Source organism: Suillus clintonianus, assembly GCF_016758775.1.
Source record: "Suillus clintonianus strain FC179 chromosome Unknown DEU56scaffold_24, whole genome shotgun sequence".
Classification (NCBI taxonomy): domain Eukaryota; kingdom Fungi; phylum Basidiomycota; class Agaricomycetes; order Boletales; family Suillaceae; genus Suillus; species Suillus clintonianus.
Window position 1 is genome coordinate 17,084 of NW_024539248.1, and position 15,020 is coordinate 32,103.

Genomic DNA, 15,020 nt, shown 5'->3' on the forward strand with positions numbered 1-15,020 from the left:
GATACGACGACTGTTCCGCTGGAAGCATATGGATTTAAGTCCAGGTTCAGTGAAGGGAACATCTCACGTGTATGCATCCCAACTAATTAACACAGTTTAAAAGTCAATCAAGCTTCAAAGGAAACACTCGCCAGCAGCCTGCTATTGATCGCGGGCATTTACAAGGTTTGAGAAGGATTTGTAGTGTGAACTTTGGGCAGTATTAGCAGTAAATGACCTTGTTGCGTGGCAGAGCGGATACAGAGCCAGTAGGTCCCAGATCTCAAGCCGTTACCGCCCAGTAATAATTGTACGACGATGTAGTTCATGAAACTGGTCCCATTTCCTAGAATGACGTCTGCACCATTTCCCTGAGACTGACGAGACAAAGGAGAATATTGCAAGTCAGCCTCGTTCGGAGCGGCCAAGCTAAGATGGCCGTGGTGTGTGTGCCCTGTACAGTCGTTAACTTGGCGAGCTGATTTGTCTCAACAGTATGATGAGAAGTACGACCGCGGAGCGTTGATCCGCTCGCGAGATATCGATGCATTCCCCATCATCTACAGTCACCGATAGAAGTGAGTTCGTACTCCATGTACAGTTTAACGCGATATTGCATGTGCGGCTGTATGTTGATGACGATGCAAGGCAAATCCAGTTCTCCTTATGATGAGCATTATAGGGGCCACATTTCTCTAAAGCGAGCTAATTCAATAACTGAGAAAGAACAAGAACTGTCGGCTTTGCTTTGCAATTCCGAGTCTATTTTGTTTGGCTCACCGGCCGTAGTCATCGTCAATATTGTACGAGAAACAGTATAGATCGTTGGGGTAATAGATGGCGAGTCGCTCCTATATGTCGGTGTTTACGGCGTTGGTACAGGTGTTCCACCGGCAGGATCAAGCTTCTTTAATACCAGCCAGTTTCCCAATAGCGAATACAGAGTACCACGAACTAGACCGGGTCTTAAAACCAGCAGTAGAATCCTCTGTCCGATAGCATTCCATAACAAGATTTGAATCTGACGTTTCAGCATCTATGCGCAGGGATTTGACACGGAGAATCTAGGGATCAACCTTCTTTAACACTAGCAGATTGTGAAGAAACATGAATGTTTCACCTTCAGCAAGGGGTGGATGGTATCGTCGCGGACTTGGGGCTTGATGATTTCCCGTTTCAAGTCAGACACAGCATATTTGAGATTGAAAGGCGAGACAAACAAAACTCTGGCAACACGTTGACTCACCTGTTAGTGTACCGAGTAAACAGCTCCGCAAGAGCCTCTTCATCCGTAGCAGCTTTTGCAGACCTCACAGACCATGAGAGATATACACTTCCAAGTCCTTGACGCACGTCTCGATATTCGGGCGCTTCAAAAACCTTTACTCCGACCCAGCAAAACAAACCGCACCAATTGCGCGTACACGTACGCCGTGGAGGCCCACATACAGCGCTTAATATGTGCAAGGGTGGGTGTTCAATGCTGACTCTCACTTGTCCGGTATGTTAACCGGTATCAGAATGAGCGATTGCTGGAGGAGATAAGATCTTTCGAGATCACGTCGCCTGTGTTGCATGTCAGTGATGCCGATAGATCACTTGGTGGATATCTAGAGGATATTGACGAAGAATAAGTCGCTAATTTAGGTTGGAGCTGCGAAGAGAGACATGCTTGGCTACGCAGCTAATATCATGACCCCAGTTCCCACTGTGACATCATTCCAGCGCCCAAAATCAAGCTCTGCAGGGGGTGATTCGAACGTGACCGTGCCAAAAAAAGCTCAAGGTCACAGTGGTACATAGCACGCGTAAATTGGGAGTGAGAGACCATGTAATAGTTAAGAAATCGGCTTATGGATTCACAAGCGATTCGGAAGGATTGAAGTTTAACAAGCGTGGCTGGCTCCAATGGCCTTCAGGCTATGTGTGGTATAATGCTACGCAAACCGTTAACGTTTCGTAAGAGAGATCGGGACATACATAGCTGAAGCAAGTGGATGAAAGATTGTAATTCGATATATGGCGATCTCAACATTCGTAATGTGGGCCCCCCATAGTACTGTGAAGGTGGATGATAGTTGCGAGATTAATGCAACAGTGCAACATATCTACCGTTGTAAGTTCCCGGAGTACTCGGGAGCTGTATTGATGATGGATGAGAGACTCATCGTAGATTTAGATATGATCAATGTGCATCAAAGGCCCAAAGGGTTCGCGCGGCGCGCGCGGTCGAGTGATCGTGATCGTCGGAGCGCTCCGAGTCCAAGAGCGAATGAATCCCCGCGATCACTGCCACGAGTCATGACGGAAACTTCGAAAGCTAGTCTCCAGTCTTTGTCTGTCCTCGTGTTGGGGGTAACCAAAACGAATACCGAGGACACGTAGAAACCGAGGTGAGGACAAGACAAAGAACCTTCAACCTGGGTTGTGCTCATAGATGATAGCACATAGCAACCAACAAATACAACTACGCCCATCGATATGCAACGGCACATTCCGGTCAATCATAGTAGTAGGTGATTTTCATCGTGATGGCCCTGGCCGGGGCGAGATGGGGGGCGAAAAGGAACGTTTAACCGAATTCCGGGAGAGTGGCCTTGCAAAATGCAAAAGGCACAAGACGGTCAAGACCACGCGTGTTGTTATGTTATATATTAGTACTGCTACCGTGGTGCCTCCATCACAAACTCTGTATATAATTTCATGCGCCCTGGCAGCAATGGTACATGTCAGCTGCATGCATGCACTTCGAATTCGAACAAGCAGGGCTGCAAAAACGTGAAATATCATCATGATGGTGGATACACGATGCCATCAACAAGGCACCAAAAAATGAGGTGTATGTATACATGAAAAGTATATCAGGGAACTACTGCTATATACCGATGAACTAAGCTATGTATATGTTGAATATCGATGCCTTTCTGTATGGATATAAGATTGTTAAAAAAACATCCGCAGTTGCATTAGCAGCGCCTCTGAGATCGTCTCGTCTAGAAATCAAGATGGTAAGAAGTGACGGTTATAGAATAAACAAGAAAAAATCACTACAAAAGGCTTTATGTATAACAACATAGGAATAGAAAAACGAAAAACGAAAGTCATCCGCGCTTCGTTTCACTGCGTTCTGTACCCAACACCATCGAAATAACCAGAATCCCGCATAAAGGACGTCCACCGCTCATCAAGTCTTGAATCTTGTGATACCAGGCCGAGTCCAGCGAGCTCCGAAGGTATCGGCCGAGATTGTTGACCATGGTATGGGGCCGTAGAAGGCGAGTTGTACTGGAAAGCGTGCGACTGGGGGTGAGGAGCTGCAAGCGGAGGCTGACCATATTGCTGAGAGGTTTCACTCGGTGGGTTCCAGTGATAGGTAGATGAACCTGCAACAGGCGTGGAGGCATGGTGCGCAGGGTGCGCATGTGGTGCAGCTGAATGAGATACATGATGCTGGGGAGCATATGCATAATCAGAACTCTGGGGCTGTCGCCATAGCTGGGTCGGAACGCTAGTGCTTGCACTAGGTGTACCGGAATTGTCCGAATGATGCATATCATAACGACTACCACGGTTCGAAGCCGAATGAACCCAGTCAGCCGTAGGCTCCGGGTGATATAATTGCGCGGTTTGTTGCTCGGTGGAACCTGCTACTAGATATGTGTTGCTATTAGAAGAAGACGACGCAGATGCAGATGCCTCCGGATAGTCTACAGGCAGTCCTGAAGCTCGCTTCGTTGAAACGAATCTAGTTCTTCCAGCAAAGATTTCGAGTTCATCGTCGTCTTGCTCCACTTTTACGCTCCATTGCTGCCCAAGCTGTTGTGATGGCCGTTCGTTCAGAGCAGCAGCAAGGGCTGCGTGGGCCTTTTCGCTCAGTTTCGTAAGGATTGGCTGCGGTATGGTCTCCATCACATAGTGTACGAAGCGTGATAACAACGAACACTGACCAGAGCTTGAGCAGCACGTCTGCTATGTGCAGCTGCTTTTGAGAAAAGACGGCAGGCGTCATCCAGTTCCTTCATAGCATTAGACGCCAGTGGAGATTGTGGACCTCGGGTGACAATTGTCCCAAAGACGATCTATCTGGCTATCAGCTGTAATCTTCGTCGAGACCAAACAAAATGCTTACAGCAGCAGAAAATGCGAAAGTCCATACAGTCCAAAAGCGAGAACATAGACTAGGATATTCCTGAAACGCTTGCTGGATGGTTCTCAGTATCGTCTGAGACGCCCGGTAAGCAGCCAGGAATGATGGTGCATAAGCACTCTTTAACGGATTCACAGAGTTCTCGATGATAGCCTGCGCAAAGAAACTGCGGTGAATGTAAAGTAGTACTGGGAAACAGATTAGCCACGATGGCCAGCCAGGGTACGAAAGCGGGTTTGCTTACGGGTTTCCCGAGAGTGAGACATCAAAAGACGGCCCATTGACTCCGAATGGCTCAATGGTTCCTCAGTAATTGGAGGTGGCGAGGTACCGGACGCCGAAGAGGCAATTAGAGCGGCAGGATCAGGGATCGGAAACTCGCGAACTTTGCGATCGATTTCCATGATAACCGCATAACTCGGCGCTTCAGCCGTCAATGTGCGCGTAGCAACTTCAGCGACACACTCAGCCGCATACTTGATACCCCATAACGCAACTGCACCAAAAGATCTAGTTGGTAAAGACAAACGATCAACTTGCAGACTCACATTCTGCGTGATGGTCAGAATCTCCATCGTTTCCGGCCGAAGCTGCCTCAGGGAAACGGCAGTCCACGTAAGGCAAGGAGAAACTCGGCGGGCGTCCGGTGTTTAAGCTCTACATCAGAAATGTCAATGAAACCATCATATGGAAGAGAAGAGTGCACTTACATTCCATGCATCAGCAACAAAGAGATCCCAAAAGAGAATGCGCCGCCTTTGTACGACTTTGGCAGGAAGACCCCACTTTGCACTATCCCGATCTACAGCGCGGAAGCCGAGTGAGATTAAACGGTTCCTTGACAGACATGGACAAACATACGAAGACCAATCTAGACGACCTTTGATCAGGAGAGAAATACATGAATGGAAAGATTACGCACAGTTTGGGAAAGATGCGCGGCCAGGATAAGCAATGACCATGTCGTCTCCATGCTGGTCTCTTTGGCGGCGAGTTCATTGCCGCTCATAGCGTTGTAGATACTCAACAAATGAAGTGCCTGAATAGTAATCAAGGAGGGCTTTTCCAAGACTGGCTGCAAACAGATGGCAGCACGGGCAAGTTGATGGTAGTGCTCAGCCTCCGGGTTGGACGCTTCCTGTGCAAGATCCACGAGAGCTCCGACAGCAAAAACAAGCAAAAGAAGACCAAGATCGTGAGCTCCTTTGGGTTCTTCCGGCGGGGTCGCAGCGTTATTTGAGTAATATATCGGAAGTAACTCATCCATAACTTGTTCTTGAGACACGCTGCGGAACAGCCAGGCAGCTTGCTCGAGATAAGTCTGAGCGAGGTATTTGGCCCGATCCCAAGATGGCAGATGGCTTTCTATCAGCTCTTGAACAGCTGCTACTGGGCCCATAGGGGTGAAAGGGAAGGCCTGCGAAAACATCCGAAATTCTTGTGGCAACCCGGGGCTCATTGAATCCCTTCCAGAATCAGGACTAGAGGCATCCGTATACTCATTTTGTGCGATTTTATCCGACTAATGAAAAAAAAAAGTTTGCGTAAGCTCGGCTACACCAAAAGCAAAATGCGCACCATCAATAAACACTGTGAAACGGAATGAATACATGTCTTTCACCAAGTAAGAAGGATACTGACCTCAGATCCGCCTGTGGGGCCGAAAAAGCGCGATATGCCGTGATCAGTGATGGAAAGTGTTCCAAATGCATCTAGAATCTCTGGAGGATTCGACGGTCCCGCAGCGTTATCTCCAGGCTGAGCAATGGAGTTATATTCATCCTTTTGATCCGCGCCACGAAGGTCGTCGCGAAGGAGGGGGTGGGGTTCTGTTGAATGCTGTGACTGGAGGAGTCCAAGCGCGTCTTCTAATTGCCGAATACGACCACTCATATTGGCTATTTGGCGGTGAAGATGCTCCGTTGCCGCCAGAACAAAGCTTTGTGAAAAGAATTAAGACAATGACAGCTAGCGGGGGTTTGGTAGCGCATACCGAGTTCCCTGACCAGTAGCCAAGCTGCCTGTGAACGAGACAAGCACATGGTTAGCAAGAATAGACGTGAGATAGAAAAGCGCTTACCATTGGGACATAAAGCAGCACAACCTCGTCTCTAAATAGGATGGAATGCTGTTAAGTTTCAACGTTGACGGCAAGTGGCGTGGCGCACTCGCCTGACACGACTGGCATGGAATCTGCTTGTCACACTTTATCTTGAGCCTACAGACACACACACGCTTCATGTCAGAATTGACCGAAAGAAACTTCCATAAGAGTTGTGCGAAGGTCGCACCTCCTACACTCGGCGCAAGAGATCTGCCCATTATTCCTTTTCTGCTCGATCTCGCGCGCGTGGCCACCGTCGAAACGGAAGTCTTCTCCCTCCCTGCGACTGGACTTGCGCTTTAACTTGCCTTTCGTTGTGTCCGGCGGCATGTGGATAAAGCTGGGAGAAAAGTGAAACTGGTTTCGCGGAATCAAATGTATTTTCTGGGTGGGATGGGAACTTTGAGACAAATACTTTACTATTAGTCAGGAGCTATGCCGTGATCAAGTTTGGTGAGAAAGCAATCATTTTGGCTGTGCCGTTGGCAGTTGCCAACCCACTGAAAAACAGTAATTCCAGGATAACAAAAGTCTTTATCATCACTGACGGTGACTTGACCACCTAGACCTCAATCCCAACGACGAACATCCATCAGTTCCACAATGATCCTTATCTGAAACGATCCCCAGCTCAACCGTCTCCTGCTTTCACAGTCAGCGGCTCACATGCATAAGAGTATTGCCTTCCTGTCCCTGGCTGGGCGCAGGAACTTTTACCGGGGATCTGGGCATCCATTTCTGCTGTTCCTACGAGCGTCAGTTATTTCTATTACACTACGTACATTGGCGTCCAGTACGTGTAAGTGGCGACTCTTGGCTCCAGGGTATCCCTCCTCAAATGGTTACTCTCCAGACTCAGACAGCTTCAAACCCTCGGGATCATGTGTTGATGGTTGTAACAGCTATACTTGTATTATGCCGGCTCCCGACTGAATACTTCGTAACACGTCCGTTCCCGACGGCCATGCTCTTTGAATTGAATTTTTTCCTGCACCCTGTGATGACGTTCGCACTGTATACAAACCATATGGTACCACTTACCACACTTGCTGTGGGAAGGACAGATTGAAAATGATTCTTGACAATGTCACGACTGGTCATGACCGCTTAGTTAAACATTTCATCCATACTGAAGTAACAAAGTGCTCGTACTGACGACTTGAGCTTAGGCAACTTACTCCTCGATCGCTCATTTTCTGATGGTCCTACATTTTATATCCAACGCCGCGTGAATTCTTCGGTAGAAGCCTATGATAGCCCACCACCCACCAGAAAAAGATCCGAATACTGTAGCCACAGCTTTCATAGAGTGGAGTTTTTGACGTCATAAGAACACAGGCTCTCCGGCCCATCATCAGTCTGCCGAATGAACCACGACCCAGGCCACGCATTCTAGACAACACACCGGGAAATTTCGGTAATTTCCTGTCAACGTGAAGAACGAAAAAAAAAAAAAAAGAAAGAAAGACCCCAGTTACGTACAGAATGGAACTAAGAACACAGGGGACGCAATCGCAGCGCAGTCTCGTTTATTGTGGCGGCTGTGTTGATGGAGAAGTTTCCAGACATACATATGGCGAAATTGAAGAGCGCCCTCGTAGCGAGCAGAGTGGATATCCATGGCCTATCTTGACTTCTGTGCTGATATGTTTTTCTGGAACGATCATTTCAGACAAGGTTTACTCTCACAACGAGAAGATTTTGTAGAGATGTACCCTGCAGCTCGGAAAACCTTGGAGTGCATCAACATCTAGAAGAGTGACAAGAGCCTTAGAGAGCACATTAGCCTGCTGGGAATGAATTTCATCAGAGTGATTTGCCCGCCTTGGAATACCACGTGTATTCGAGAACCGGTGGTTTGGTGGGTGAAGGGTGAACAACGCAACTCCGAGGCAGGCGTATACATCGGGTCACTGCGCCAACGTCTGAAAGGGTATTGTTTCCGAGTACAAAAAAAAATGCAAAAATCAAGAAACGAGTCCCTCAGCCGCCGTGCACTAGACAGACATGGTCCGCGCCGCCACTCAGCCAGCCACCAAAACCCAAACGGCTGCGAACCACACCTACACGCAAAAGTGCGGGAGGTGTCCAGCGGTTATTGAGTATGGCGCTCACGCCGATTGGCCCACGGTCAACCGTCTTGTCAATGAGCACTGGGCCACCTGTCCATCCCGGCTCAACTTTCATGGGCTTGCACCATCCCATCCTCCTTCTGAAACCCATGACACACGAAACGCACCGAGTCCTCCACATGACTCTACCGAGAACATGGGTGTCACTGACGGCTGTCACATCGTGGGCTGTAGCAAGCAAAGAAGAAACGAGGGCCAGCGGAAACAAGAGCTCGAGGACGACGGGTACACCTACAATGTACGACCCATATCCGTGAGGTGTCGCGGGTGCAAAAAGGATATCAGCCTCGACAAGCGCTCGAGGTACTATCCCGGATTATGGACAAAGCACAGAAACAAATGTCCAGGTATCCAAAAAATAGAGGCGAGTTAATTTTCTCCTAATAAAACGAGTAACCAACTAACTCAATTGTTTTTAAAACAGAAAGTTAAACTCGCCAGAAGTGGAGGTTTTTGTCGGTCGAATCGAGAACGGCGCCCGACAGGCACTAGCTCGTTTGAGATAGATGATCCCCGAGCTGACGGCATTTCGCGAGCGGCGAACTTTGTTGAGTACAAGGTCTCGGGACAAATGGAACTGTTGGACAGGGAAGATTTGAAAGTGGGAGATCGGGATCATATTCCTTTCAGCAGTAAGTCGGTCCTGAATGGGAGCAAGCGCTGTTGTTCACCACCAGCTCTAGCATTGAACATGAAGTTCTATAACGACCGGTGGAAAAGGGGAGAAGGGACATGGGCGTACCGGTACACCACTACGAAGGAAATCATGGAGAAGATGTTGGGCGACGTTGGATCCTAATTACAGTGAGTGAGCATTAATGGCCACAATTTTGAGCATACCGTACTTATCAACCAGTGTACTTACTGGTACCGAACGTCCGCATGCCATGCCGCCTCAATGTCAATAGGTCCCTTTGTTAACTTGCGTCCTGGAAACCGACATCATGAAGCTCCCAAACATATGGTCCCACAAATACGTGGCTTTCGTTTTAAAGACATGGTGTTTTGCGCAATTGCAGGATAAGATTACTAGACACGTGGAAAAATAATATTTACATATACTTACACGTTGACCTTTGCCAAATTTCATTATGCTGTAAACACGCGGTGCCTCGAGGCTTCATTGCACAAGTATTCGGCACTAAACCCCCCAGGTAACGTAGAACCTTCTCCTTAACCAGCAACATGTCCGAGTCTTCTCGACCATACTTTGAGACCGTCAAAGTATCATTATCACTCACCTTACCGCATTTCGTAGCACTGACACTCGCATACTAGTCATTTGCAGACGTTCCCATCACCCTTAATGGTGTGGAAACCTCGGTCTTTCTCGAAGCCTCTGAAGGGCTCGTTCAATTGTTCGGTACGATATTATAAATTACGTTCGGAAATCAGTTTTCCCTTCAAATGCGCTGTCGCTCTAGATTTGCTTGGCTCAGGTGTATTCGGCTTTGTTCAGAGTGATATAAAGGGGAATATAGGGGAAAGTCTTCTTTTCTGTTCTATTCAGCCCTATACCAACCCTCATTATTTTTCTATAGGGTGTACGGGCTCGATACCAGGCGGATTCTTCGAGTTGCTCCACCCTTGAGAATCTCGTCAGAAGCGAAATATCATTACAGGACCGACATGGGACCGGCTGTTTGATACGCCTGACCCGGTATGTTCGACCCTTTAATATCAAGGGTATCACTAATCAGTACCGTCACTTTCTCTAGTGGTCTGACATTCCTATGTAGAGGTCATTCTATCGCCGTTTGTATAGTCAAAGAAGGCTACTAACGGAGGAATTAGCTCTTCAGCACATGCAGAATGAGCCTTCGATAGAGCTCCACGTGTGCTTCAAGCGTTCATACGACGAAGTGTTGAAACACCATCATACGTTTTTCGTACGGTCTCTTGCCGCCGTACGTCACTGCCTGCTTCCCTGTGCATGTGGCTCATGATGGTTTTGGGCACTTTCAGGTTGCTGTTCGGGCTGCGCCGTATCGCCGTGACTTCTATACTCGTATATCGCAAGGTGCGCCCACGGAAAAATTAGACGCGGAGCTAGCAAAATGGCTGTCCGGACTTGATGTAATTGTGAAGCGCCTCAAGGGGTTCATCGAGGTAGAAGGATATGGAAGGATATGATGAGATGGTAATTCCTTGGAGAATCTTCATTGATATCGAAGAATAACCTTGCCACTTTAGCGCTGGGAGCTTAGCTCCAAGTTTGATAATTAAGAAGGACAGGACGCCGCCGGGTCAGATGAGGCCCCCTATAAGTACCTAACAGAGAATCTAAGCGCCTTGTTGGGGTGTAGTCTCTCGAAGTGTATTTGTTACTTAATCGAATGAAGAGTCCGCGGAAACGAAGTTGTCCTCGATACGCTCCCCGTTCTCGACTGTCACTGATGCCGATATTGACGAACTGTATACAAGGTTTCAGTACCAGTTATCATATCTTTTATGGAATGATCCATTGAAGGTTCAGGGGGTCATTGGGAAGACCAGGGAAGACCACACAAGTAATGTCACCGTCCATGTTGGAACAGGGGCGGCTAGAATATCTTGTGCCCAAAATATAGCACACAAGCGCCAACAAGACCCTAAAGGGGGAGTCTTCGTGCCTCAATCAAGCACGGTATCGTGATCGACACCTAGTTGGCCAGATTGTACGTACAAGTGGATAATCAAAAAAGGAAAGAGGTCGTTTCGGAAATCAACCGACGGCAACTTTGTGTTGTGCTGTATTTGAGATCTGCGGGGAAGTGGTCGTGGGTTGGAAGGCAGGTTTGCAAAGAATAACAAGCCAACCCTCTCGGTAATTGGTTCAGGAGGCCGAAAAAACTTACCATATGGATACATGTGTTGAGCGGCGATAGATGTGAATACTACGTGGCGGTTGGGTTCCGAACACGCAGTTATACCTGAACATATAAGATTTCTTCACACGGGAAACTGGAAAAACAAACATTTGAATAGACGATGTCCACATGGGTTCGGTGGATTTCCCAAACTGAGCAAGGTTCAACAATGCCGCAGTTGCCGTACATGCCGCCGGATGCGATGAGATTGGAGATCGCCGAGTAAACCAAAGAGACAACGCAATGACCAAGGTACGAAATAATGCTATGATGGATGAATGTGGGACAAGCTTGTTGTACAGGTGAGAAAAGGTGGTGATAATGAGGAATGCACACGGGGGCGAGGCCTGGGGACTGAGCCGAGCAAACAGAGAAATTCCGTCTTAGGCCCGAAGCGGTGAGGCCGGTGAGGGTGAGTGCTGCGAAGTGATACGTACATGTAAATGGAAGATACCGTCTTAGTCATTTGTCTAGCCTAGTTAAAGCAAGCGACATAGATTGCAATGCAGCGACATGACCGAGAGAATCGCATCGATGATGTCGATGCCAATGGTAACAAACCTCTCCCCGAATATAATATCTAAAACATATATCATTTATATATTTATATATACATATACATATACATATACCATGTTATATGTCATAATAAGTTTGACACCGAGTCGGAGAGGAAGCAGAATCAGCTGTTCGTCGAGGTTAATTTACTCAGGTACAAATCCTTTTTCGATGTTTTTCGCCGGCCGTGGGAAATGAAATGTTGTTATGTTTCTGGAAGTGCCGGATCTGTGACATATATTTTCTCTGCTAGTTTCTGTAAATACGTTTTGGCACCCGAACAGCAGCTTACACATATTAACCCTTCCCGACCCTCCCCCAACATCATACCTAATTCTCTCCCAACTCTTGTCTCCTCTTATTCTAATCGTCCACCTATTGCTTAATGGCAGAGGATATGGACCTGGACGACCATAAGTATTTCTCCATCTTCCCAGCCCCCATTTATTTCACCGCTAATTCATGTACATCAGGTCAGACGCCTCTCCTCCTCGAGAGATACTTCATCCATCTCCTCCGTACGATTTTATTCCATCCTCAGATCACTTTCACCAATTATTCCACAGAAATTCCCGAAAGCGGAAAACCCCTCCAGAACGGGGGGATTCAGCCGACGCTGAGGGCGAGAGTGTTGACGACTCAGTCGCCGTTCCCAAAGGCGAATATGAAACTGGTCGTGTCATGTGTGAAGTCTGCGGTGAGGGTGTTTCGTTTCGTGACGAAGCAACCGGCGGATTTACCCTGAAACACTGGGATGCCCATCGCCAACAATGGTATTGATTTTACCTTGATCAATATTGGTTTCAATTCTCTGATGTCCCCTGCCAGTGCCAACACTACTCAGGCCGTCCCCGAGCCTGTCATATATACTCCGGAGAGTACGGCCGAGGCTCTTGCCAACCCACCCGCTAAACGGCGGCGTGCCAAGCGTACTGAAGAGGAACGCATCGACTACCTCAGGGCGGATCCTTACGTTGCACAGTTTGAGGCATATCGTGTATTATGTGCATCGTGTGACAAGTGGATCCGGCTCCGTCCTAATTCCACGTATTGCTCCATCCCTTGGGATGCTCACCGCAAGAGTTGCTTGTCAAAAAAGATGTGAGCAGATCCGTACCCTCTCTTATCCTTTCCATACTCATGTACCCCCAGTAACAACAAGAATGGGTGTGCCCTCGAAGAGAGAAATTCATTGCTCTCTAAAGATCCAGACGTTCGCAAGTTTGATGCCGAGCGGGTCTTGTGCAACACTTGCGACCGTTGGATCCAAGTCAGCCCTGAAAACCACATGCAGGCGGTTCAAAAGTGGCTACAACATAGGTCGTCCTGTCAAAAGGGCGCAGCACACTCTTCCGGTTCTCAAGCGGAAGCGTCTTCATCTCAGTGAGCCATTCGATCTGATGCTTATTTCATTTTCTCATTCCTATATTTTTCACCAGGCCGCCAAAATCTAGCCCAGCGGCTCGAGAAGGTCAACCTGACCCTGGACATGCGTCTTCAATTTCAAGACGTCCTTCCGACTCTCCAGTACATGGAAAAACCCCAGTCCCGTCGGCAATACCTGGCTCACCGTCTCCATCCTTCAAGGATTTGACACCCACCAATTTTCCAGCTCACGAGTCTCGCCGACGAAACGCCGAACAACGAGCGGCAACTCTGAAGGCTGACCCCTTGGTTGAAGAGGTTGAGCCGAACAGAGTCTTCTGTTCTCTTTGCAAGAAATGGGTACAGCTTCGACAAGACAGTTCTTACTGCGCGTATCCATGGATACAGCATCGGGGGAAGTGTCTAGCCCGACAGTGAGTATTTCCACCATCCTCACCATGTCTGCTTTCTCGCGCGTCCCACACATTATTCACTAACACCACCGGCTTCTTTAGTCAGAGGCGAGCTCAGAAAGCCGCAGAAGTTGCAGAGCTGAGAGCAAAAGGCGGCACATCCCATCCAGACGACGGAAGCTTGTCAGACGAGGATATGTCCGCCGAAGACGAACTAGAGTCAGAGGAACCTTATGATGTCCAAGTGCAGGATCTACCCACGGATGATAAGCGCAAAGCTAGGATTTCTGATTTCCGGTCTCTTCATACTGCGAAGAAACAACGTTTAGACAATGGAAGCGGCCGCACTGGCTCCGCTTGGGCTGTCCCTGATCATACCTCCACTGGCAAGAGATCGTTGCAAAGTGTCCGCTCTATCCGCCCAAAGGGAAGGCCTGATAGCGACCTTCATGCGCTAGTGACGGAAGCCTCCGGGTCGACGAGCCGCCTGAACCGCCGTCTTGTGCTTGGTTTGGCTGACTTAAACAACGTTCCTGGCAGGTACGTCTCTCGCACTAGCCTGACTTGGTTATTTCCAAATGATGATACTGATGAGCCTGCTGTCAGGATGGATTTCATTTTTTCATCAATCGCATACCTATTTATGACCACTTATGACAGCACGGATGATATGACCATATCTTCCTTGTTGACCTACTTAAACTCTGCTATACCTGCCGACAAACACGAGGACTTTGACACAGCCGAAGTCGTCAAAGCTGCGGCCGCCTTGCAGGACCGTGGTGACATCATTTTTGAAGGCGACATGTTACGCCTTCCGGACTAACGGGTGATTCCGGACGCTGTTATTTCCGATTTTTGTGCATATATGTATACCTATTTTCCGATTTCCACAACTTCTTGGACTTGCACTCACTGTTATCTATTGCTAGTTCTGCATGCATGACCTCCCGCTCCATACTGATTTTTTGTTCACCTCCACCGACGACAATTGCATCGAACGTGTATCTCACTTTATACCACCGACGTTTTGTATCATGGCTGATTTTCTTGAATGCAACGTGTTGTATGCATCACTGCATGCGTTATGGTACATCGGACGGCAGAGTCCAGCGCAAGAATTGCTATGACACGCGCGAAGGAGTCGCGAACAATCTCGCGCCTCTCCACGACTTTGAAACTGAGCAAGGGAAGTACTACTGGTACACAATAACAATGCTGATACAATCAGCGTCCACTGGATCACCGCAGACAAGTCCGACCATAAACAGAAGCCGTGTAGTCCATTCATGCTGACTACCGGATTTGTCGCTTGTTCGGCTTCTTCTTGGACGGGCCTGAGGCCTGACACTGACTCGAGGTGAGATGACAGGCGATGAGAAAAACCACCAACCTTGTCCGTGGTCTTCTCCATTTCCGGGTGTTTTGAATTTTTCTATCGCGGTCAGGGTTGTTGTTGAGGACCGGTACGGC

The 15,020-nt window shown here is 48.3% G+C and overlaps 5 protein-coding genes across 5 annotated transcripts; 4 read left to right on the forward strand and 1 right to left on the reverse strand.

Moving 5' to 3' along the window:
• Positions 1–1,438: 1,438 nt before the first annotated feature.
• DEU56DRAFT_754804 (uncharacterized protein) lies at positions 1,439–2,364 on the forward strand (the record flags this gene model as incomplete). The annotated part of the gene is given in 6 exon segments (XM_041349853.1): positions 1,439–1,480; positions 1,500–1,556; positions 1,627–1,774; positions 1,818–1,938; positions 2,037–2,095; positions 2,153–2,364. 6 exon segments carry the CDS (start codon positions 1,439–1,441, stop codon positions 2,362–2,364), a joined length of 639 nt encoding a protein of 212 aa, XP_041209923.1.
• A 572-nt stretch (positions 2,365–2,936) lies between these two features.
• DEU56DRAFT_266045 (fungal-specific transcription factor domain-containing protein) lies at positions 2,937–6,621 on the reverse strand. The gene is made up of 15 exons (XM_041345365.1): positions 6,418–6,621; positions 6,299–6,344; positions 6,207–6,237; positions 6,120–6,147; positions 5,768–6,065; positions 5,705–5,716; positions 5,049–5,648; positions 4,988–4,997; positions 4,837–4,928; positions 4,675–4,783; positions 4,371–4,622; positions 4,109–4,314; positions 3,927–4,058; positions 3,028–3,870; positions 2,937–2,972 (listed from the first exon to the last, which is right to left on the reverse strand). Exons 1-14 carry the CDS (start codon positions 6,558–6,560, stop codon positions 3,097–3,099), a joined length of 2,733 nt encoding a protein of 910 aa, XP_041209924.1. The 5' UTR covers positions 6,561–6,621; the 3' UTR covers positions 2,937–2,972; positions 3,028–3,096.
• Positions 6,622–8,306: 1,685 nt separating this feature from the next.
• On the forward strand, positions 8,307–8,726 carry DEU56DRAFT_697695 (uncharacterized protein; the record flags this gene model as incomplete). The annotated part of the gene is made up of 1 exon (XM_041347264.1): positions 8,307–8,726. A coding segment is annotated over one exon (420 nt), but the record flags the coding sequence as incomplete, so codon positions are not given.
• Positions 8,727–9,547: 821 nt separating this feature from the next.
• Positions 9,548–10,495, forward strand: DEU56DRAFT_870706 (glycolipid transfer protein domain-containing protein; the record flags this gene model as incomplete). The annotated part of the gene is made up of 7 exons (XM_041355650.1): positions 9,548–9,586; positions 9,641–9,725; positions 9,787–9,815; positions 9,904–10,022; positions 10,081–10,103; positions 10,157–10,269; positions 10,328–10,495. 7 exons carry the CDS (start codon positions 9,548–9,550, stop codon positions 10,493–10,495), a joined length of 576 nt encoding a protein of 191 aa, XP_041209926.1.
• A 1,495-nt stretch (positions 10,496–11,990) lies between these two features.
• DEU56DRAFT_794861 (uncharacterized protein) lies at positions 11,991–14,628 on the forward strand. The gene is made up of 8 exons (XM_041352817.1): positions 11,991–12,186; positions 12,243–12,287; positions 12,336–12,542; positions 12,598–12,870; positions 12,922–13,152; positions 13,209–13,568; positions 13,650–14,087; positions 14,154–14,628. The coding sequence occupies exons 1-8, from the start codon at positions 12,155–12,157 to the stop codon at positions 14,371–14,373; spliced, it is 1,806 nt and encodes a 601-aa protein (XP_041209927.1). The 5' UTR covers positions 11,991–12,154; the 3' UTR covers positions 14,374–14,628.
• The last annotated feature ends 392 nt before the right edge of the window (positions 14,629–15,020 follow it).